This window comes from Rhineura floridana, chromosome 10 (assembly GCF_030035675.1).
Source record: "Rhineura floridana isolate rRhiFlo1 chromosome 10, rRhiFlo1.hap2, whole genome shotgun sequence".
NCBI classification, from domain to species: Eukaryota; Metazoa; Chordata; class Lepidosauria; order Squamata; family Rhineuridae; genus Rhineura; species Rhineura floridana.
Genome location: NC_084489.1, coordinates 54240900 through 54266091, shown reverse-complemented (window position 1 = coordinate 54266091; position 25192 = coordinate 54240900). Strand labels below are relative to the sequence as shown.

General features: G+C 41.8%; 1 protein-coding gene across 5 annotated transcripts in view; it reads right to left on the bottom strand.

Annotated features, from left to right (window-relative positions):
* The window catches only part of CDK6 (cyclin dependent kinase 6), a 143290-nt gene that overhangs the window by 50213 nt on the left and 67885 nt on the right, over window positions 1-25192 (bottom strand). For all 5 annotated transcript variants that reach the window (XM_061585901.1, XM_061585899.1, XM_061585900.1 and 2 more), the window contains one exon: window positions 18439-18606. In XM_061585901.1, the coding sequence (XP_061441885.1) occupies window positions 18439-18606 (168 nt within the window). The remainder of the gene's footprint in view (window positions 1-18438; window positions 18607-25192) is intronic.

The following is a 25192-nucleotide window of genomic DNA, read 5'->3' as shown; positions in this document are numbered from 1 at the left end:
AACTTCCCATCACATCACAGCTTCTAATAAATGGCTTCCTGTTTTGGTATGTCTAAAATTCAGGGTTCAACCACTGCATTTGAAATTAAAACCTATTCAGCTACTTTTGTTTAAGCAGGCTTGTCTATAATCCATTTCTGAAAAGCGCATTCTCTTCACCTATTGAAGGGTCAATGACAAAAAAGCAATGCCAAAGAATGTTCAAGGTAATAAGCGCTTTCATGTTTCTAGTTCTCATGTCCAAGAGCATTACATCCAGCTAAAGGACAATGATAAGAATGATATTGCTAGTTACTAACAAACACCAGATAAAAGGGCTCTTATGGCTACTGATTAAGTGACAGCATTCTACACATTCCTCAAAGTTGAGGAAGTTTTGCTTGAGAAAGGCAGCTATGTTACATATGAAGCACCATGAAACAAGCCTATCTCTGTGTTTTTAAATTCCAGCATAGCAATGGTACATTTCTCTCCCCTTCCCCGCATCCCCATCTCTTTCCCTGGAACAAAAATGTTCTCTGGACATGCAGAAATAACTCTGGTGCGTTGCAGTTTCCATTAAAACCTGTAACCATGTATGCTGGCAGGACAGAGAGGTTCTTTAGAACGCCATGGCTGCGAGCCAATGTTTACAATCCCCTGGGTGGGAAATGCAGGGTGAAAGGCTCTTGATGGCAGGCTCTGCAAGCCTTTGCTGTTGCCGCCAATGACCTTCTGCCTCTGTTTTTCAAAGTAGCTCCCTTGTTAACCCATTGGAGACTGTGGGCACAAAAGCTTTAGGGGAAGGAAATACCTTCCCTTTGGAAGCACAGTTGCCCCCTTCTGGGCATAAACCTGTCTGAATTGTGACAGCTGTGGAATGCTGGGATGATGGCAGACTCCCAAATCCACTATCAGGGTCACAGGAAAAAGCCCCCTATCTCCCCTTCCCAAAGGTCATTCAAATTAGAGGTAGACACACAGCACTCTCTCTCTCTCTCTGTATGCCACAAAGCGTGAAGGTTCTTCCAGCTGCAAACAATGGACTTTAGATTATAGGGTTGTGAAACAGCATATTGAGTCTGTAGGAGAGAAGGAAGCATCCAATTTAGGAAGAAATGCTTTGCTTCCTGCCCAGCCAATGAGCACGGCTAGAACAGGTGGTGGAGATTCCTCCTCCTGGCATATTCTCACTTGAAATTAAAGACAGACTGGAGCGAAAAGGGAGGATTCGATACACAGAGAACTTAGGTACACCTCACAGATTCTCCTTTTTTGGATAAGCAAAGCAGAGTAAACAGCCCACCCTTCTATTGCTAAGTCAGCTGATGCATTCACTGTCCGCTTTCCCCAACCTTTTATGAAAATGTACCTGCTGCCACCAAACTTGTCTCATGTTCCACCTTTCCTTACCTACAAACCTTGATGAGCACATTAATGTCTATAGCAATCTACTTTCTCCTCCATCTGCCCAGTTCCCTCAGCCCCCCCCCCCCCCAGCTGCAAGGGTTGTCATCTTTTGGCTGGCATGGCTCCTGTGTCTTTAACAGCTTCCTGCCAAGTAAGCATTCACTTATGAAGTTTCCCCATCATTTAATCTTCAAGCCAGCTAAAGTTTCACTTCTTAAATGTCTGTCTTAAAGATAATCAGGGCCCTGTCAGAAAAAAGTTGGCAACTGTAACCCCTGCTCAGCTCTTACTCCTCCTACCACACTTTCCCAGTTAGGCTTCATCACCTTACTGAGGTAATTCACAATTTGAGGTAATTCACTATTTTAGCAGCTGCCCTCATAGTTTTTGCTCAAGGGGGCATAGAAGTATGATGGATGGATGGATCCTTGGTGATAATCAGAGTTTTGCTACGGAGGCTGCTGGCTAACTGATCAGGTGGTTGATGTTTTATGAATGGGAGAGCACATGGAAAGAGACCAGTGTGGTGCAGTGGTTAGAGTGTTTGACTAGGACTTGGGAGACCCTGCTCAGCCATGAAGCTCAGTGGATAACCTTGGGCCTGTCAGAGTCAGGGCCGGTGCCAGACATGACTGGCCCCTTGGGCACCAGCCTGCCCCAGGCTTGTGCTGCCATAGCCCAACTCACACATACAGTCAGTGCAAGCTTCAACATGCCACCCGTGCATGTCATTCATAGGAACGGGAGAGGTATGTGGGGTGTGCGTGTGGGCTTATTGAAGCCTGCACTGAGTGTACTGGGTGTGTGCGCATAGGAACTCCCTCTCAATGATCCGTGGCAGGGTCGGGAGCTGACACTGCTGCAGAATGCAGAACAGGTGCGCTGCCCTCCCACACTAAGGAGGGGCCCTTCAGGGGTCTCTCTGGACTGCAGGGGCCCTTGGCTAGGGCGCAACCTGTCCACCCTCTGGTGCAAGCCCTGGTCATAGTCTCTTAGCCTAACCTACCCCAGAGGGCTGTTGTGAAGATAAAATGAAGGGGGGAAATTGTGCATGCCACTCTAAGTTCCTTGGAGGAAAGGAGGGTTATGTGATAATAAATATAAAATCAGAAATGGCTCAGGAGCATCTGAAGTGTTTCATAAAACGGACAGTGAACTGACCTCAACTTTGCATATTACGTTCCTGTTTTCTCTTTCTTCTCCCTGCTTTGTTTTGTATGTGCCATTTGGATTATATGCCATTCTATCTCTCTTTTAAAAAAGAAAAGAAAATGTGTATCCTGCAATATTAGGTGTTTTAACATTTTATGATTATGATTAGGAATTTAGGAAAATACATCCAATCTTGAGATAAAAATCAGAAGATTTGGCAGCTCTGATTTGGCTAGACAATTATCTGGGGACATTTGAACTGGGTGCCACAGACCAGAGAAGGGTGGCACAGCAATTAAGACTGCAATTCTATGCACATTTATCTGGGAGTAAACCCCACTGAACATAGTAGGACATTCACTCAAGGGGTTTGGGAACAAAGGAAGCTGCCTTTATACTGAGGCTCTGACCACAGTAATTGCCAACAGCAAAGCGCTTCCACTGGCCACACCAGGAGGGGCAACAGTTGACCTACTGATTACTTGGGAAATCTGTTTGAAGCTGATTTTTTTTTAAAAAAAGCACTCAAGCTGATCCCACTGGGTTTTATAGTAAAAAGGGCCAGGTTTGACTAGTGTCGGGTACCCCCATTTTCAGAAAAGAGAGGTGGAGATGCATTGGAACCAGGTTTAATTTAAATAAAATTGATTTAAATCATTATTTAAATTGCTTCTCTGAAGGACTCAATTTTAATGATTTAATCACAGTTTAAATCACTACTGAGGAAGATTCTATTAATCATCATTTTTAGTAGAGTACATTATTGTTTAATATAACCTTAATACATATTCAGAGATGTATGTTTCATTAGAAGGTAGGTACACAGTAAACAATTATTCTGAACATGCAGATGGATTTTTGAATGGTTAACTATTTCAGTTTTTAGATAAATGTAAAGTTCTTTTAAAAAATAGGCAATTTCAACCAAGTAAACGTGAGAAAACATTGGGTTGTACGATTAAGTCAGTCTTCTTCTTCACCTTTGTCTTCCTTGCTCATTCTCTGGAAAAGAAATACAAGCTTCCCTGCTTTTTCAGTTCCCAACTTATTTCTCAATTTAGACTGAATTAGTCCAAAGGAAGAAAAAATTATCTCTACACCTGCAGAACAGGCTACTGCCGTTAAGAGCCAGATTACCACTTCAGTGGTCTCTTCCTTGTGCAGATCTACTCCATCTCCCCAAATTATTTATTCACTGACCTTTTCTATCTTTGCACTGAGAGAGAGAGAGAGAGAGAGAGAGAGAGAGAGAGAGAGAGAGAGAGAGAGAGAGAGAGAGAGAGAACGAACTTCATGTACACCACCTGCAGAATAGGGCTGATCCCATCTCCATAAACTGCTGTTAACACATTTATAGACTATAAGAAGTTGTATAATTAGCATTCATGATGATACCTTTCACCTAGGCTCTTTTTTTACTAATTGTTTTAAGAAAGGTTTGAAATTTGATTTAAATTTAAAGAAAAAACAGATTTAAATTTAAAAAATACTGATTTTCATCAACCCTGACTGGAACTGGCAGAACAGTAAGTATGTCTCTGCCCTGAGTCATGCTGTGTACACCATGTATTTAAAGCGTTTGACTTTCCCTAAAGAATCCTGGGAACTGTAATGAGGGGTAAATTTTCCCAGGATTTTTTTTTGGGGGGGGGGGGGAAGGCATATGCTTTAAATGTATGGTGTGTATCCAGCCTAAAACCTTTAGTCCATCTTGCTCAATATTACTGACTGGCAGTGGCTCTTCAGGGTTTCAGACAGGACAGGAATCTCTCCCAATCTTATCTGGAGATGCTGGGGATTGTACCTAGGACCTTCTATATGCAAAGCAGATGCTCCACCACTGAGCTATGGCCGCTTCCCCAACTGTAGTTCTAAAAAAGAAGGGGCCCCCTCTCCCATGCTGCATGGCAAACTGAATGAGGGGGCTCACAAAAGCAGTTTGTGATATGATGTGGGAGTCTGCTATTCAAAGAAAAAAAGTTTACAGCAATTGTACTGGGATGCTCAAACACTTGGCCATGCCTAAATTAGTTCTTTTGATTCTAGCCTTACTTCTAAAGGCCGGATACTACTGATGTTGGCAATATTAACAAGTGGTCTAAGGCAGGCTTTACTCCTACACATTTTATATGGTACTCTTAGGATTAATCTTTGATTTATGTTCTTTCAGTTCCTCTTGCTTTTGCAGATTTCAAATTAGTCGTTCTGATTTTCTTAAGAGTCTTCCATTTAACAACAGCAAATAATTTTGCCCCTTGATTTTTTACTGTGATTGCTGGCAGAGGGATATTGTGTATTGGAGAGTAATCATTTAGCATACTGTAAAACTTCCCTGTTTAAGAAAGAGTCAATTGCTTAACCATTAAGAATAATGAACATAACAGAAAAGGATATATCAAAGCTCCTCACTTCCTATTTTTACCCCAAGCAACCATGTTGTCAGTCACTGGTCTTTTCATTACATCAGCTAGCTCTAAATTCTTTCACTTCATTGAGGAGTTTTTAAAAGGCAGCATTCATTGCATCTGTGTGTCCCCTAAAGGCAGCTGTTTGCTGTGAAGTCTTGCATTTTGTGCATTCCCCCTCCTCCTAAATATTATGCAGATATAAAAACACCAAAAGCAGCTCCAGCATTGCTTTACCAAATTTTGCATATACCATAGATGGTCTTTTACTGATTGCAACAAAACTGATGTATACATGCAGCTTACAACTGATGTGCTCCATACACAGCATATAGTTAACACTGCACAACTGAAGCCAAAATATACACAGCTAAAAGGAATGTTACAGGGGGCCTCTCTCTTATTGAACAAAGCAGTCTCAGTTTGGCTCTTTTTCTCTAGCACTACCACATCCGCACATCGTTAGCTGGAAAATTCCAGATATATGCTGTAATTTTTTGTGCTCCCCCCACTTTCTCTTCAGTGTCCAGATGCCATTCCCCCCTCTTCTCCCCTCCTTCCTTATCTGTCCCTGCTAGTTTGGTTCTTTGCCAGCTGTGGTCAACAATTAATACAACCAAAGTTTTGGGGGTGGGGTGGAAATAGAGAACACCCCTTGGTAACTGGCAAGGCCTCACAGGAAATACCAAATAAAAACTTTATTATGTATTGTTTAACTATTTTGTTTGCCTGTAGGCCACCCTGCTATTGGTGTAATTTAGCAAAGCATGCTCCGTCTGGATGAGCTGCGCGCAGACTCATTGTTTCCAGAATCTGTCACGCACAATCATTGCTCCAGCATGTGGCCTACTAAAGAAAGAGGAGAAGCAGCATGGCAGGCCTCCAGTCCCTGAGTTCCTTTTCATTAGCCAACTAGTGACCAAACGTTAAAACGGATGAGTAACCTTTTAATATTCATGTAATTAATTTACTTTCCCCCCTTTAATTATGAAACTCCTGACATGAAAAGCCACAGGAAAAGCACCAGCAGCAAAGAACCAAAGAGACAGAAAGAGAAAACTCCCCCACAACTCTCCCCACCGGGGCACCCCCATCTGCTTGCTCTTTGGGATATGGAAAGGACCAAAGATTACCATCGTGCATGGTTGCAAGCACAGCTAAACAGTAGGGGAAATGCCAGGCTCATAAGTATGTCTGTGGCATTCTGCTGAATGTATTAATTAGCCTGGTATTTTAAACAGAGTTTTTCCCCTGTGCTTTTTTCCATGCTCCAGATATATTAGCAATGGAAGATTAACACTCTTTTCATCAACATGCAATTACAACATGTATTTCCTCATCTAAATCAACTGGCTAATCCACCAATGCATGCAGCCATTTATTTCCTTGCAGATCTGAAAACAAAAGACTTGCTCTTAATTCAATTCACTTACAAGCAAGCTGTGCCTAATATGCAAACTGGTTAGTGTGACAATCCCACACCTCATCTGAACAGCTGAGCAAATGCCATAGTTTCCAAATTGCTCACTGTTAGTGGCATGTAATATGGGCATAATTCTGGTGGTATTACATGCAATTAGAACATATACATGTAAGGCTCATTTTTGGCTTCCCATGCATGGTTTGTTTGAGGGAAACAAATCACATGGCATGTTTCCTTAGGAGTAGTGGAGGCCTGTGATTTCAGCAGCATTAACCAGCATGTTGTTTGTTCACATGAAACCATAGTTTATGGCTTAATATTATTATTATTTATTACATTTGTATACCGCCCCATAGCTGAAGCTCTCTGGGTGGTTTACAACAATTAATGTGACGTACAAGCCAAGTCAGAATGACCAGTATTATTATTATTATTTTCTTATTTAATTTTGCAATGTATATCCCACCACATGGCTTTAAAAAGCTCCCAGAGATGCTTGTAACCCAAACTATTTCTAAAATATGCAAGCAATATCAATAATATATTTTAAAAAGTTTTTTGTTTTTAAAAAAGAAGGTATTTTTATTGCCACAGCAGCAATAAAACGCTGCAGTAAAATTACTCTAAGATCTAGATAATTTTTCTTTTCCAAATTACCCTATGCACAATGAAATAAGGATATCTTCACTAATTTCTGGAAAGCTATCACCAAACAGGCCAGATAAATTCCCCAGGGAGGGAATTCCATAAAATGTATGCTGCCCCCCAAGAAGGCCCTACCCCACCTGCCTGCCAACCTAATATCAGACAATGCTAGTACTTGAAACAAGTCACCTTAGTGCGCAGAATGGTTCACATGGCAGGAAGCATTTTCTAGAGATAACCTGAGCCCAGATCATTTATTGCTTTAAAGGTGGAAAGCAACACCTAAGGATTACTCCTGCCAGTAAATGAGCTGCCACATTCTGACCCAACTGCAATATCTGGACAGTCCTTAAAGGCAGATTCTTATTTAAACTATACAAACAACCTCCACTGGCACTTTCATGTAGATGGCAACCTCCCGTTTGGAATACAGTAACAAGACATAAGGAAGGGTGACCCAGTCTCTGTTTTCTACAAGTGGCTGCACTTGACACATATATGCTACCTGGGGCATCATGCAGCAGTTTCACATAGGTGCAGTGCCTGTTCACAGGGCTGTAGTGCCTGTGGCCCTCCAGATGCTGTTGGACTCCAATTCCCATCAGCCCCAGCTAGCATGGCCAATCATCAGGGATGTGGGAATTGCAGTTTAACAACATCTGGAGCACACATTGGCCCAGCCTTTCCCAACCAGTGTGCCTCCAGATGTTGTTGGACCACAACTCCCATCAGCCTCAGCCAGCACTGCCAATGGTCAGGAAATATGGGAATTGTGGTCCAACAACATCTGGAGGCACACTGGTTGGGAAAGGCTGCATTAGCCACTCCTAATGCAGATGCAGTGGTTGCAGGCCAGCTCCAGACACTCTCGGATGAGACCGATTATCTGGATCCATTTCAGTCGGGTTTCAGGCCTGGTTTTGGCACAGAAACAGCCTTGGTCGCCCTGTATGATGACCTTTGTCAGGAGAGAGACAGGGGGAGTGTGACTCTGCTGATTCTCCTTGATATCTCAGCGGCTTTCGATACCATTGACCATGGTATCCTTCTGGGGAGACTGGCTGAGTTGGGAGGGGGAGGTACTGCATTGCAGTGGTTCCGCTCCTACTTGGCAGGTCGCCTCCAGAAGGTGGTGCTTGGGGAACATTGCTCGGCACCCTGGACTCTCCAGTATGGGGTTCCGCAGGGGTCAGTTCTGTCCCCCATGCTGTTCAACATCTACATGAAACCATTGGGTGAGGTCATCCGGAGATTTGGAGTGCGTTGCCATCAGTATACTGATGACACACAGCTCTATTTCTCCTTTTCATCCTCTTCAGGTGAGGCTGTCAATGTGCTGAACCGGTGCCTGGCTGCAGCAATGGACTGGATGAAGGCTAATAAACTGAGGCTCAATCCAGACAAGACTGAGATGCTGTTAGTGGGTGGTTCTTCTGACCGGATGGTCCAATCTGTCCTGGATGGGGTTGCACTCCCCCTGAAAGAGCAGGTTTGTAGCTTGGGGGTTCTCCTAGAACCATCTCTGTCACTTGAGGCTCAGGTAGCCTCGGTGGCACAGAGTGCTTTCTACCAACTTGGGTTGGTTGCCCAACTATGTCCCTATCTGGACAGGGATAACCTGGCTTCAGTTGTCCATGCTCTGGTAACCTCCAAGTAAGATTACTGCAATGCACTCTACATGGGGCTGCCTTTGAAGACGGTTTGGAAACTGCAGCTTGTGCAAAATGCAGCAGCCAGACTGATAACAGGGACCAGACGGTCCAAACATATAAAACCAATTCTGGCCGTCTCACTGGCTGCCTGTATGTTTCCGAGTTCGATTCAAGATGCTGGTTTTGACCTATAAAGCCTTACACGGCTTGGAACCACAATACCTGATGGAACACCTCTCCCGATACTAACCCACCCGTACACTACGTTCAAGATCAAACTCCTCCAGGTGCCTACTCCAAGAGAAGCTCGGAGGGTGGCAACAAGGAAGAGGGCCTTCTCAGTGGTGGCCCCCAAATTATGGAATGATCTCCTTGACGAGGTGCACCTGGCACCAACACTTATCTTTTCGGCGCCAGGTCAAGACTTTCCTCTTCTCCCAGGCATTTTAGCATGTGTTTTATACTGTTTTAAATTTTAAAATTGTGTTTTAAATTGTTTTTATAAGATCTGTTTTAAATTGTATTTGTTTTAATGTTTTTAGTTACTGTAAACCGCCCAGAGAGCTTCGACTATGGGGCGGTATACAAGTATAATAAAATAAATAAATAAATGGTGGGCAACACCGAGCTTTATGGGGTTGAGCTCTGTCCCCCAGCAACACCTTTTTGGCAACCCAGAAATTAAAGAATGGAAGCACTGCATATGCCCTCCAGCCCCTAATAGCACAGAAGAATATTAGAGTGAATAGTATTGAAAGCTGCTGAGAAGCCCAGGAGAATCATCAGGTTACATTCCTCCATATTAATATCCTAGCAAAGAAGCAGCCGTTGAGGGAGGGAGGTAGTAAATTTGGTTAAGTCCAGACAAATTATTCCATGGATGTGGATAGGGTGATGCCAAAATAGGCCAAGGAGAAAAAATACGACTAGGTACTTAGTGACAGTGTGGACTTTAGCACTATACAGCAAAATCATGGGGGAGCTCTGTATTTCTAAAATAAGCAAAAGCTGGGGGCAGTTATCTTGCCTCAAAAGGTGAGAGAAATGTAAGTGAAGAGAGAATCAGTAAAACTGGCGAGGGTCTGAATAATACAACTATAACTGTTGTAGACTTTGTGAGAAAAAGGTTTACACACTGAACCATGAACCATTTTCTTAGTCTGAGGAATAGACAATAGTCCACATTGAATAACGAAATCTAGTGATTGGGAAGACCTCCACCAGAGACCCTGCAGCAACACTATCAGTCAAAGAAGACAATATTGGCTGAGATGAACCAATGGTTTGACTAAGTGGTAAAATCATAGTTCAGCATGATGTGAACAATTCTGTGAGCTTGGGCTTACACACACACCCTTACCTCCTCTCGTTTTAAGTTGTTATTGATTAGTTGCACTGTGACAAATTGTAGTTAATTTTAACTAGGGTTTGTTTGGAACAAGCCAACCTGAAACCGACTTGAATTTTGTTCTTTTCTCACTAAAGTCAATGGGAGCTACATTTCTTGTGCCAGGTCTGAGACTGATATACAGTTGCGTGGTCATGCATCAAAGCGGTATAGGATGCAGTGCAAGTGTGTTCCTCCCTTGTGTCACCCACACCCTTGCCTATGATTCTGTCCTGTTTCAGCTGTTCCACTCACATATCTTTGCCTGCTGAGTGCTCTGCGAGCATATCTAGCATGGCAGTGGCACATCTGGCATTCCACTGTCATAGCAGGACAATTGTCCGCTGAATCTTACAGCTCTTTTGCCAGCAGACATCATCAATTTTGATGCAGGTATGTATTGATATTGCTCAACCAAACAATTCAGGTGTGGGAAAAGTAGTGACCACTGTAATCATGGGAAAGTTCTATGTCCTTTTAGCAGAGTACCCAAGGTTTTTTTTTTAAACAAGATATCTTAACTGGTAAATATCCTCCTTCGCAGCATTTCATAGATAATATTCAGCAATATAACAATGCACTTCATTTTTTGTGTGCAAGACTCAATTTAAAAACTACACCAGGACATGGAATATATTGTTGTTGAATACAGGGAGCTGTGTATCATGACATAACAGCTTACATTATATCATAGGAAGCTGCTTTACACCAAGTCAGACCATTGGCCCATCTAGCTCAGTACTGTTTGCACTGACTGACAGCAGCTTTCCAGGGTTTCAGGCAGGAGTCTCTCCCATCCCTACCTGGAGATGCCAGATATTCAACCTGGGAACTTTTGCATGCAAAGCAGATACTCTGCAACTGAGCTATGGGCCTTCCCTGTCTGTGAAAGCTTATGTAAGTTCATACATTTTAGATACATTGAAAGCACATGAAACATTAATGCAGTGAATAGAAAATTGAAATCTAAATCCCAGATCTAAAAGAACCTCTCTCTCTCTCTCTCTCTCACACACACACACAGAGAGAGAGAGAGAGAGAGAGAGAGAGAGAGAGAGAATGCAACAACCACAACAAAAAGGAAGTCCAAAATGCACAAACAATGACATTTTTTCACAGGCTCCCACTTGTCTTTAGCTAGCAGGAATGTCTTGTGGTTGGCTTTAAAAATTATTTCATTGAGATGGAAAGGTTCCTTGTTGGACACCTACCTTCAGTAATGCCTAGAACAAAGTATGTCATTTGTGACATTAATTACTAATCCAGCCTATAATATTTCACATATTCACTGGGAAAGAATTTCAACTATGCAGTAAACCAAGCAGCAGGTACATAAAAAGAAAATCAAATGCTTTACAACCAATTAGGAAACTGATAATTAAAAAACACACACCACACCTAAGTTAAGGGAAGCTGGATTCCCAAGAAAGATCCAAGGAAATAAAGCATTTAAACTTAGGGTTACTGTGACAAATCAGTACTCCATTTCTTTTCTCATGCTTGTGATCATTAAGGATTCCCTTTTAAGACTATACCACTTCCTCTTCTCTTCTGAGATGCTGAATGCTCTGTACATATAAAGCTATTCAAGAGCACTGACATACTTGTGGAGATCAGGCTATGTATATGTAAATGTCATTCATACTGATTTCAATAGGAAACCAGTGGGAACTTCCTTAGATCCCTATCCAGCTAGTGTTATCCCTACGTAGAAAGAGGATTCTACATTCTGATTAGGGATGGGATCCATTGGATGGTGCTGGTTCAAAAGCATTCCATTGACCTAACAGGCCAGTATTGATTTGAGTTTGTTCTTTGTCTGCTAGCCACTGCTTTTACTGATCTGTTTTTCCCCTCAAAAAAAAATAATACTGATATTAATATTTTAAAATTATCAATGTTAATATTTTAAAGGAAACATTGATAAATGAAAGGAAATATCAATACATGAAATACTGATAAAACTTTCATTAACATCAATATTTTAGAGCCAGATTTTTTTAAAATCAGTTTTCGAAAATAGCAGCATAAATTCACTACATAAAAACCATATCCATGACAGAGAATAAGTGAATTAATGGAAAATCTGAATTGGGCAGTATTCTAGGATATTCCTAATTCTGATTAGTTTAAAATCAGGAACAGAAAAGGCCACTGTAGTAACTGGGATCTGAGCACAGTACTTCTCCACCTTAAGCACACTGCCTTTTTAGGCGGGAAGAAGGAAGGTGCCTAAATCCAGTTCAGGCCAAGTGGTGATAACAGCTGTCCCGTGACAACTCAAATAACATTTAGGAAGGTAGGGAACTGCAAGCACAGCAACAAGTGTGCATTTTTTTTGCTATGTTCTTAGTTTTCAGAAAGTTACTAAGCTAACCGGTTGTCAATATATACAATCTGTTCAGTATAAGCCTGCTGGATGTGGTGGCTTCATTTGTTTTTGGCAGGTCTGTCAACTTTTGTATGGTAAATGTACTGTTGGTGTTATAAAATGAAAGGTGCTTCAGGAAGCACAGACAAAGTTCAGGTAATGTCTACACTGGTTATAAAACTCGGGAAATAATGCAGAGATTCAAAAGAGGTATTCTTCGCTTCTGTGTTGTTTTTAAAGACTACCTTTATTGAAACTTGGTGGAAGGTAAACTCTACCCAACTTAGCGGTAACAATGTTACATTAAGGTATCGCAGACTGCTTTCTTGACCAACAATAAAAAATAGTTAAATAAATTAGAAGCAGGAAATCGACTAGGCAGGCAGTTAGGCCTTTGGATGACAACGGAGTCAAAGATACCCTAAAGGAGGGAAAGGAGACTGCAGAGAACCTGAATGTGTCTGTCTTCACTGCAGAAGATGCAGGGAGGAAGATTAATATGAATCAACATATTTATTAGGGGAAATATACCTGCAATGATAACTCTTTATGCAAGTGCTAAGTATGTCTTTTATTTTCTAACTATTTTGATATTCGGAATATTTACTTAGAGAAATTCCTTCAAGATAATTGTCTGAAACAGTCAATTACGTTTTGCAGATTCTTGCATCTTAGCACCTTTTCATCTACTTAACTGAAGAACCTTTGGATGTCTCCGAGTTACGTTGACAGTGTTGCATAACCAAATAGATCTGTGTTTTTTCTGAGCATTTCTGTATACAATAGCTCAGTTGTAGAGCACAAGTCTTGCATGCAAAAAGTCCCAAGTTCAATTCCCGGCATCTCTAGGTAGGACTAGGAATGACTCTGGCCTGAAACTCTAGAGAGGCGCTGCCAGTCGGTGTTGCTAACACTGAGCTAAATGGACCAATAGTGTATGGTAGCCCCCTATGTTCCAGACTCTCAGAAAAAGGGGGATGGGATAGAATAATAATAAAATAATAAATAAATAGACAAATCACAAGATTAACATTCCCAATGACTGGCTGAATTAAATTTTTACTTTTTTGATGGAAAATTATTTTCTCCCAAATGTGATTACATCAAGATAATAATGCAAAATAAGGCCTTACAACTCCACAGCTTTGACAAAAAATTCAGCTTTACACAGCATACAGGATTCTCCACAGCCCCCCCCCCAATCCTAATGGCATTAATTGTAAACTGAGCTTTCTTTCACAGTCTAGTAGAAACTAGCTTTCTGGAACTAGGATTTGTACAGACTTTGGTCCATTTAACAAGGTCAGACTGTTTATTCTCGACCAAATTCTTTCCCACTGTAAAAAGGTACTTTTAAATACCACATTCCACAGCCAGTGCCAGTAAGTCACTGAAGCATATTTTCCCACAAGAACTGATACGATGGATGGGCCTCTACTTATTTAAAATTTCTACCATTTAAATGACATAAGGTAAAGATTGCTTGTAATGAAACAAATTGTTTAAAGCTATCCATGCCTTTGCTGCACTAAAGTTTCAAACTGTGTATTCATTAACCATAGCAGTACCATACAAACACAACAAATGTTGTATCTTCAAAAAAGGAAAGAAAAATACGCACGACATAAAAATACAGTTGAATAGACCTGCGACTGACATACAAACTATATTGCTGATTATATTAATCTGTGAAGCCACAGTTCTTTTATACATTTGTTGCTCCTGCTTCTTTTCCTTCCACAGAGGAAGGAACAAGTGCGAGGTTTACCTAGGGAAGTGGTAGACTCTCCAACACTGGAGGCGTTCAAGAGGCAGCTGGACAGCCATCTGTTAGGTATGCTTTAAGTTGAATTCCTGCAATGAACAGGGGGTTGGACTCGATGGCCTAATAGGCCCCCTTCGAACTCCACTATTCTATGATTCTACAAAGTCACAATCCCTGGCTTAGTCTTATGTCTGAATCAGGAATTGTGTTTTGTTTCACTCCAAAAGCGAAGCAAAGGTTTGTTGTTGGCTTACCAGTCATGGTTTGTTTGAGCAAAAGAAATCATGACCCCCAGTTCAGCCATCATGCTAAATCAGAGATCATAGTTTGTTGTTCACACTTGAACTAGGGGAGGGGCAAAGTAAGAGCAATCTTTGTGTTCATGGCAAACCATTAACAATGGTTCACCATGACATGAAAACTGGGCCAGTATTTAAGATTCTTTTTGTTTTCAAAGACTAAATGTGTAAACAAAACTTAAGGCCAAGCTGGCTAACCTGTGGGCCTCCAGATATTGCTGGACTCCAACTCCCATCTGTCCCAACCAGCATGGTCAACGATCAAGGATGATAGAAGCTGTAGTCCAGCAACTACAGGAGAACCATGTCTTCTATAACCCTGATTTACTAATAGGAGTAAGCTTGGAGAACAAGCAGATGGTTCAGGGGTATGGTCTAAAGGCACATGAGGCCACCACCTTGCTGAAGCTAAGCATGTCAGGTCAGGGTCAGTGCTTGGATGGGTAGCCACCTGTGAACCACGTTTTTAATTTTAATGTTATAGTTAATTTAATTGTAACTTCTATTAATTTTGTCTTAATCTGTTTTTAATGTGTTTTTATACTTATATGTTGTAATCCACATTCGCTGGTTTTAAATGTGGTTTTATCCTGTTGTACACCGCCCTGAGAGCCTGTTGCTAAAGGGCGGTTTAAAAGTGCAATAAATAAATGTATGCTGCCTTGGGTTCCATGATGAAAAAAGGCAGGATATAAATGTAGGGATATAAATGCATAAAAATAAAAAATACATCCCTATAATTATGTTGGTGCCTCTTTCTGGCAGGGTACCTGTTCCTTTGACACTTGTTATGACAGGCTTGCCTGGGGCTGATGGCAGTTGGGAGTCCAACAACATCAAAAGGACCATAGGTTCCCCCACCCCTTGTAGTTAAAGTCTCATGTAAACCAGACTATCATTATATAAATGTCTGACTACATCAACATTTTGGCTTGCGATAAATGGTAAACTGAACTGTAATTTACTTTCTTTATCAAAAATAAATGAGTTAGTTCAGTACATATGTCCTTATACCAAAATAATGAAGCAATTTATCATATACATTTGTATCATGGGCTCCTTTGGAGGAAGGGCAGGATATACGTTTAATAAATAAATAAATAAAACAAATAAATAAATGATATTATACTGAATCAGACAACTGGTCCATCTTGCTTAGCACTATTGACTCCAACTGGCATAAGCACGCCAAAGATTCAGACAGTTTTCTACCAGCACCTGCTATCTGGGATCCTTTTTACCCTGGAGATACCAGGAACCAAACCAGGGACTTGCTTGCATTCAAAGGATATGCTCCAGTGATGCGCTAGGGCAGTGGTTCTTAACCTTTTCCACTTCCAGCACCCCTTGGATTTCCAAAATATGCTCTCGCACCCCCTGAAAAAATACTGTTCGTTTATTTATTTATTTTTATTTTAATGTGCATTTTAGCCTAACTTAGCTAAGAGAAATGAGAGTTTTCCAAAATCTTTGGTTGGGCCTCGCACCCCTAGAAAAAGTGTCTTGCACCCCTGGGGATGCATGCACCCCAGGTTAAGAACCACTGCGCTAGGGCATTTCAATTGCCCAATTCCATCTAAGAATGGCTTTTCCTGACATCCTTATGCTGGGGCAATAGCTCAGTGGTGGAGCACATATTTTATATACGTAAGGTCCCAGGTTCAGTCCTAGGCATCTCCAGTTTAAAAAGGAGTAGGTGGCAGGTGACAAGAAGAGACCCTTCTCTGCCTGAGCTGCTAGAGAGCTGTTACCAGTCAATAAGACAACAGACTGACCTGGGCAAATGCTCTTGAGCTTTCTGTCTGTGTACATATTCGGATATAAAATTCTCTGTTCAAATAATGCAGTGCATTTCTTACTAAAGGCAAGCTGCCCCCTTGATGTTTTGATTACAACTCCGTGCTTCTAAAAACGTAATTAAAAATAAATGCTTTCAAAACATGACTTCTACCAAACAGAAAAATATCTCATGATTCAGCAAAGCTGTCTGACAGCACAATCCTATGCACGTCTACTTGAATTCAGTGGGACTCCCGGTAGGATTGCAGCCTAAACCACCCATATGAATGTCTCTTAATACATCAGATACAGACACATTTTCCAAGTTTACTTACCTACTTATCTTTACTTTAACTGGGTCACTATATATCATTTTGACATTTTTGCCTCACTTTTTAGCTGTTTGATCAGAATGGTAGGTATTCATTTTGGTTTGCTAAATACTTTTTTTTTTAAGTTTACCATCTAGCAATAAAGAATAGAACATTTATGGAGTTGGAATATTAAGATGCTCATTGTGGTATCATAATACAACTCATAATGAACCTAGTAACTCTTCTTGAAGAAACAAAACCCATATCTGAAGCTTTCCCAACAGCCAGCACTGACACTTGCACCGTAGTTTAATTCCACAAGATACTGAATACCTGCCCCATTTTTTTTAGTGTCTGAGAACAAGCCCACATGTTCTACACAGGACTAACAATGCTCAGATTTCTTAGCTGCAGGACTGGTATTCTACATATACATCTGTCAATTTATTTTGAGGCTTTCATTCATTTATCAAGGCATTGCAAATGATAGCAATACGCCCAGAAGGTTTACCTGCCAAAATAATTCTTTACTATTCAAGAAGTAACTATTGCAGTTAAAATACTTCCAAGTTATCAGTTTGCGGCACCCAGTCAACTAGGCTGGATCAGTTCTTTACACTGCCTCACTTTCATGGCTCTTTATGTTCCACTAGAAGAGTTCCTTTGTGGTCAGAGAATGAGGATGTATCTTGGGAATGAACTGATACTTCAAGAAATAATTCTTTGAGTTTATCTGGCTGTAAGCTACTGCCTAACTGTAGGAAATGACACAGAGTTCACATGTCAACTGATCATAATGATAGCCCTGACAAAGGACTTTCTATAACTTCATTGTGTGCACAGTCACTAGTACATGAGGTACTCAATCCTGTATAGGAATGTATGCTAAATGACTCACAAATAGTTTACTCTCTTCATCAAGGTTAAGAGCAGAAGCAATGACTTCTAGAGAGAGGAGTTTAGGTTAAACATTAGGAAGAAGTCACTGATCACTTAGGTTAGTTCAGTACTGTAAAATCTCTTCTGGAATATTTAAGGACAGTTTAGACAGGCATCTGCAAGGGAAACATTTCCTAGAAAATGCTAATGATTTAGGGAAGGAGGCTGGACTAGATGACCTAGGGCAGCCTTTCCCAACTAGTGGGCCACCAGGTGTTGCTGGACCACAACTCCCATCAGCCTCAGCCAGCATTGCCAATAGTCAGGAAAGATGGGAACTGTGGTCCAACAACATCTGGTGGCCCACTAGTTGGGAAAGGCTGACTTAGAGTATAAGTCGGGTATAAGTAGTCATGTAAAGAAGCCCATGGTGCCATATTTTCTTTTTCTCCCTCCTGTGCAGACTCTGCATACTTTGTTCGCTAAGCAAAGCAGTAACAGTTGTATTATCTTTTAAGAAATTTGCAGGCCTCCTTCTGTGAAGATGTGATTCAGCACGGAAGGACAAATGCAACTACATCACAACTCTAGTGCAATGTGCATTTATATGTACTACACATTAAACTAGTTTAATAAAGTAGGAAAAAACTCAAAAGCATAATATGTAGGAAAGTCTACTTTTGCATATAGTCTTGAAATGTCAATCAGGATTTAATTCTTTTCACACCAAACATTACACTGACTTACTTCCACATAAACACATACAGGACTGAGCTGTCAGATGAAGTAATTTGTAGGAATAATTTCTCTCCCTCCCAAGTAACAGCAAGTGCTTCAGATTAAAGGTCAACTGTAACACTTCTCAAATGGTAGCAGCTATCTTTTTCTTTATTTATATATAATAAAATAATGATGAAGCAACATCTGTGCAAAATCAAATCCTGGAATTAGAGTGAAAGAGAACATGTTGAAACTTACCACGGACGTAAGAGCCATTTGAAAACTGTAGATCCGTGCGAGGCCAAAGTCAGCTAATTTTATCTGCCCATTGCTGGTTACTAGAATGTTTTGCGGTTTCAGATCACGGTGGACCACTCTGTGTGAATGCAGAAAATCAAGACCTCGTAGGAGTTGAAACATCATGTCCTAGGGGTAAACAATCAAGAGCTTTGATGAGAACAGGAGAAACAATGTATCTAATTTTTCCACAGCTTAAATATACAGTGCCGTCCTGTTTATGCTTAATAGGAAGTAAGCCCCAGTTAAGTCAGTGAAGTCTTACTTCTGAGTAAACACATATAGACCTCTGAAGGAGGTACACAGGTAAAGCAGGACATACATTTAGCTCCATCGCCTGGAGCCATGTGATTCCTCTGACCCCTCTGTGAGTTTACAGCAAAACTGCAGTGGTGAGCCTTGTGTATTCATGGAGGTTTACCACATGAATGAGGATCCTGGAAGATCAGGGGTCCCATTTGCATGGGGAACCTCCACAGACACACAAGGGTCCCCCATGCAGAACTTTGCCATAACCATCTGAAAGGGCTGGAGGAGTCACACAGCTCCAAGGGCAAGGCTAAGCAGACATGTGCCCACAGCCCCACTCTAACTATATGCCCTCTACAGGCAATGAAGAGCTAGAATATTAATGTAGACAACAACTACAACAATGAGTTAATTTGAAGAGATGCATTCATATTGTCTCGGATCCAATCTAAGCTAGTTGCACTTAGGCCCTGTTGAAATCAACAGGATTTAAGTTAGTAAAGCTAACTATTCATATTAGCTTCAAAAGGACCCAAGTGACAACTTAGGTTGGCTTGAACCTGTTGTTTTCAAGCTGACAAATACAAGCTGCTATGATGTTAGAAACTGTACAACAAAAATACCATACTAACTTTTGACAGTTAAAATAATGTAAATAGTAAGAAATATATTGTTTGTACCCCACTCCACTATCCATAAAGCACTCACAGCTGTAAGTTTAAAAATTTTCAGCCTGCTGGAAGCAGACTTTCGGAAACTAATTTATACCAAGTCAAACCATTAGTCTATATACTTGATTACTTTCTGTATTCACAGGCACACTGGCAGCAGCTGTCCAGGGTTTCAAACTGGAGTCTTTCCCAGCTTTTCCCGAAGGTGCCAGATTGACCCTCAGACCTTGTGCCCCCTCTGACTATGAATAACAAAGAGCGGTGATCCAACCACTCCTGAAAAAGCCCACCCTGGACCCATTGGTTTGTGACAACTACCGACTGGTTGCAAATACTCCCTTTTTACGGAAAGTGATTGAGAGGGTTGTGGTGCAGCACTTGCAGGTACTCTTGGATGAAACAAATTATCTTGACCCATCCCAGTCTGGGTTCAGGCCTGGTTATGGGACTGAATCGGCCTTGGTCACCCTGATGGATGACCTTTATCGGGAGGAGGACAGGGAGAGCGCAACCCTGTTATTCTTACTTGATCTCTCAGCGGCTTTTGATACCATTGACCATGGTATCCTTCTGGGTTGACTTGGTGAGATGGGTATTGGAGGCACTGTTTTACAGTGGTTCCAATCCTATCTCCAGGGTCGCTCTCAGAGAATAGCATTGGGTGATGGTCTTTTGGCCCCCTGGCAGTTGTGCTGAGGGGTGCCGCAAGGTACCATCTTGTCCCCCATGCTGTTTAACATCTATGTGAAGCCCTTGGGAGTGGTCATCAGGAGATTGGGATGAGGTGTCAGTAGTATGCTGACAATACCCAGCTCTATTTCTCCTTAACATCTGAATTGGGAGAGGCCGTGCAAGCCCTGGACCGCTGCCTGGACTCGGTGGTGGGCTGGATGAGAGCCATTAAACTGAGTCTGAATCCTAGCAAGACAGACGCACTGTGGGTTGGTGGTTCCCGAGTTTAGATAATTGGTCAGTTGCCTGCTTTGGATGGGGTTGTACTCCCTCTGAAGGAGCCGGTTTGTAGTCTGGGGGTGCTCCTGGATCCATCTTTGTCGCTAGAGGCCCAGATGACCTCAGTGGCTAGGAGTGCCTTTTCCTAGCTTCGGCAGGTAAGACAGCTGTGGCCATTTCTGGACCTGGATAGCCTGACCACTGTTGTCCATGCATTGGTAACCTCCAGGCTGGATTACTGTAATACACTCTATGTGGGGCTGCCCTTGAGGTTGGTCCGGAAATTGCAGCTGGTGCAGAATGCAGTGGCGAGACTACTCGCTGAGGTAGGGTATCGCCAACATGTCACCCTGCTACTGAAAGAATTGCACTGGCTGCCCATTTGCTACCGGGCCAAGTTCAAGGTTCTAGTTTTGGTGTACAAAGCTGTATACAGCTTTGGACCAGGATACGTGAAAGACCGTCTTACCCCTTATATACCCAGTCTATCACTGTGCTCTGCAGGTGAGGGGCTCCTGCAGATACCATCTTATCAGGAGGTCCATTCCACACAACATAGGAAACGGACCTTTAGTGTGGCAGCACCTACCCTGTGGAATTCCCTTCCCTTAAATATTAGGCAGGCGCCATCTCTGTTATCTTCTCAGCAACTTTTGAAGACTTTCCTCTTTCACCAAGCCTTTTAAGTTGAGACCTATCCCAGTCTGCGTCTGTGTTGGAATTGCTTTTTAATATATATATTTTAAAACAATATGTCTTTTAACCCTTTTTAAAAGAAGTTTTAAAAGCTTTTTTTAAAAATATTTTAAAGTTGTTTTGTTTTGGTGCATTTTAGGGTCTGTTTTTATGATGTTTTGATGTGTTTTTAGCACTTCTGTTTGCAGCCCTGGGCTCCTGCTGGGAGCAAGGGCGGGAGATAAATCAAATAAATAAACAAATAAACAAGAGGTATTTGCAAAGGAATATTTTGTAACAGGAATGAGGAACCAATGGCCTCCCAGATATTGTTGGACTACAACCATAATCACTGACCACTGTCGATGTTGGCTGGGGTTGATGGGAGTTGGAATCCAAGAACATTTGGAGAGCTGCAAGTTCCCAATGCCTGCTTTATAAGATGCATGCAGACAACTATCATTAAGATGAGATCTAATAAATTTCTATTATGGCTGACTAAAGAAATATTAGTTGATTCACATATGATTTCAACCGTGCAATCCTATGAACACTTACCTAGAGAAGTAAGCCTCATCGGAAAGTGGGAATGACTTCTGAATAAAAATATGCATGGGATTGCACAATTTTTTGAGTAATCTATCGATCTACTCTGACTATGGATAAAAATAGTAATTCTGAAGCAAGAAGCATACTGAGTTTTTAGATGACAGGCCTGTACGACAGAAAGTATAGCATTGGAAGAAGGACCCCCTTCTAGGTGAATGAATGCCTTTTTTATGATGGTGCTCATCAACTGCAGTTTTTCTATTAGTTTTTCTTAATCTGCTGCCTGATTAATTGAGGCATCCTTTTTTGTAGATTAAAAGCCTTAATTGATTAAATATTGCAGCTCTAATTTCTATGAGATAATTATATATAGGTAACCAGCAAGAGATAAGGTAACCGTGATTATATACAGGAATTCCCCCCCAAATCAGTAATTTTGTTTTGCAACTGTTCGATTACATCAGGTTATGCTGTTAGGCCAGAATGCAAAGAAATCCTTTTGGCAATGGATAGTGGTCTCGTTTGCTGAACCATTTAAATGACCCAGCATGATCTTTTATTAGAATCTTCTGGCTATCCTGGCAAGAATAGATAGTGCAATTGGTCAGAAACAACATTCTATCTGTTCTTCATTTTCTCCTCCTTCTTGGTTGGAATCTTTGCTTCAAGTAAGCAAAGGTGCTAAACATTCCCACTACCTCTCTGTTGATTAAAATCTGGGAAGCAAAAGGGGAGAGCAATCCAAACCCCTAATCTGCTGTGCTTGAGAAGGTTTGGAAGGGTGGTGATGTCCTTCCAAGGAATCTGTCCAAATGGCTGGTGGGTGGAAGTTACTGAAGGCAGAAACCCCCAAAATGGGGCATTTAGGGTGCACTGATCTTGCTATCATTGTGTGATGGCAATTCAGGCTTCTTCACCATGCCAGCCTACAGCAAAAGATTTTTTTTCTCTGCTGTCCCTTCCATCCTGGCTGATGCAAGCGACAGGATATGGTAGTGATGGCTACACTGCTCCATCAAGCCCTGCCACTGCCAGCCAGAGGTTTGGATTGGCCCCTCTAATACACGGATTAAAGCAGGGCACACCAAAAGATGTAAGGCTTTCATGCTAAATTAGGAGTAGCCAATGTGCTACCCTCTAGACTAGAACTCCCATCATCCCTGACCACTGATGCTGACTGGGGCTGATAGGAATTGCAGTTCAAAACATGTGGAAGGCACCATGTTGGCTACCCCAGTGCCAGATCATATATTGAGGCATTATACATTTTGTCCTATCAACCTGTTGTCACTTTCGTTAGCATTCAGTCATTCATATATAAAGCAACCCTGCAGATTTGCAGGGGACATATTAACACATGCACCTTGAGGGCTTGCTTTATACGTTGCCAATTTGTACATGGAGGGCTGCTCTGTCTTCATGTTTTTAAATAGCACTCAGTGATGTTCATTCACTCAGTGCTCAGCACTCATCACTCAGTGCTATTCATTCACATATTTATGTAAATATAAAGAAGTATTAATACATCCAGGAAACTCCAGTGAATCTGCAGGTGGGTGGGTGGGTGAGTTGGGGGTACACATGCGCATGCATGCTTACACACATGTATAAACTGTATAGCTACCACTAATCCCTCTGTGAACTGAGATGTGGTCTGTGATTTGATGGTCGTTTTCAAAGGATTCCTTGTCATACTCATGAGGATCATAAGAACATAAGAACATAAGAAGAGCCTGCTGGATCAGGCCAGTGGCCCATCTAGTCTAGCATCCTGTTCTCACAGTGGCCAACCAGGTGCCTGGGGGAAGCCCGCAAGCAGGACCCGAGTGCAAGAACACTCTCCCCTCCTGAGGCTTCCGGCAACTGGTTTTCAGAAGCATGCTGCCTCTGACTAGGGTGGCAGAGCACAGCCATCATGGCTAGTAGCCATTGATAGCCCTGTCCTCCATGAATTTGTCTAATCTTCTTTTAAAGCCGTCCAAGCTGGTGGCCATTACTGCATCTTGTGGGAGCAAATTCCATAGTTTAACTATGCGCTGAGTAAAGAAGGACTTCCTTTTGTCTGTCCTGAATCTTCCAACATTCAGCTTCTTTGAATGTCCACGAGTTCTAGTATTATGAGAGAGGGAGAAGAACTTTTCTCTATCCACTTTCTCAATGCCATGCATAATTTTATACACTTCTATCATGTCTCCTCTGACCCGCCTTTTCTCTAAACTAAAAAGCCCCAAATGCTGCAACCTTTCCTCGTAAGGGAGTCGCTCCATCCCCTTGATCATTCTGGTTGCCCTCTTCTGAACCTTTTCCAACTCTAGAATATCCTTTTTGAGATGAGGCGACCAGAACTGTACACAGTATTCCAAATGCGGCCGCACCATAGATTTATACAACGGCATTATGATATCGGCTGTTTTATTTTCAATACCTTTCCTAATTATCGCTAGCATGGAATTTGCCTTTTTCACAGCTGCCGCACACTGGGTCGACATTTTCATCGTGCTGTCCACTACAACCCCGAGGTCTCTCTCCTGGTCGGTCACCGCCAGTTCAGACCCCATGAGCGTATATGTGAAATTCAGATTTTTTGCTCCAATATGCATAATTTTACACTTGTTTATATTGAATTGCATTTGCCATTTTTCCGCCCATTCACTCAGTTTGGAGAGGTCTTTTTGGAGCTCTTCGCAATCCCTTTTTGTTTTAACAACCCTGAACAATTTAGTGTCGTCAGCAAACTTGGCCACTTCACTGCTCACTCCTAATTCTAGGTCATTAATGAACAAGTTGAAAAGTACAGGTCCCAATACCGATCCTTGAGGGACTCCACTTTCTACAGCCCTCCATTGGGAGAACTGTCCGTTTATTCCTACTCTCTGCTTTCTGCTTCTTAACCAATTTCTTATCCACAAGAGGACCTCTGCTCTTATTCCATGACTGCTAAGCTTCCTCAGAAGCCTTTGGTGAGGTACCTTGTCAAACGCTTTTTGAAAGTCTAAGTACACTATGTCCACTGGATCACCTCTATCAATATGCTTGTTGACACTCTCAAAGAATTCTAATAGGTTACTGAGACAGGACTTTCCCTTGCAGAAGCCATGCTGGCTCTGCTTCAGCAAGGCTTGTTCTTCTATGTGCTTAGTTGATCTAGCTTTAATAATACTTTCTACCAGTTTTCCAGGGACAGAAGTTAAGCTAACTGGCCTGTAATTTCCGGGATCCCCTCTGGATCCCTTTTTGAAGATTGGCGTTACATTTGCCACTTTCCAGTCCTCAGGCACGGAGGAGGACCCAAGGGACAAGTTACATATTTTAGTTAGCAGATCAGCAATTTCACATTTGAGTTCTTTGAGAACTCTCGGGTGGATGCCATCCGGGCCCGGTGATTTGTCAGTTTTTATATTGTCCATTAAGCTTAGAACTTCCTCTCTCGTTACCACTATTTGTCTCAGTTCCTCAGAATCCCTTCCTGCAAATGTTAGTTCAGGTTCAGGGATCTGCCCTATATCTTCCACTGTGAAGACAGATGCAAAGAATTCATTTAGCTTCTCTGCAATCTCCTTATCGTTCTTTAGTACACCTTTGACTCCCTTATCATCCAAGGGTCCAATTGTCTCCCTAGA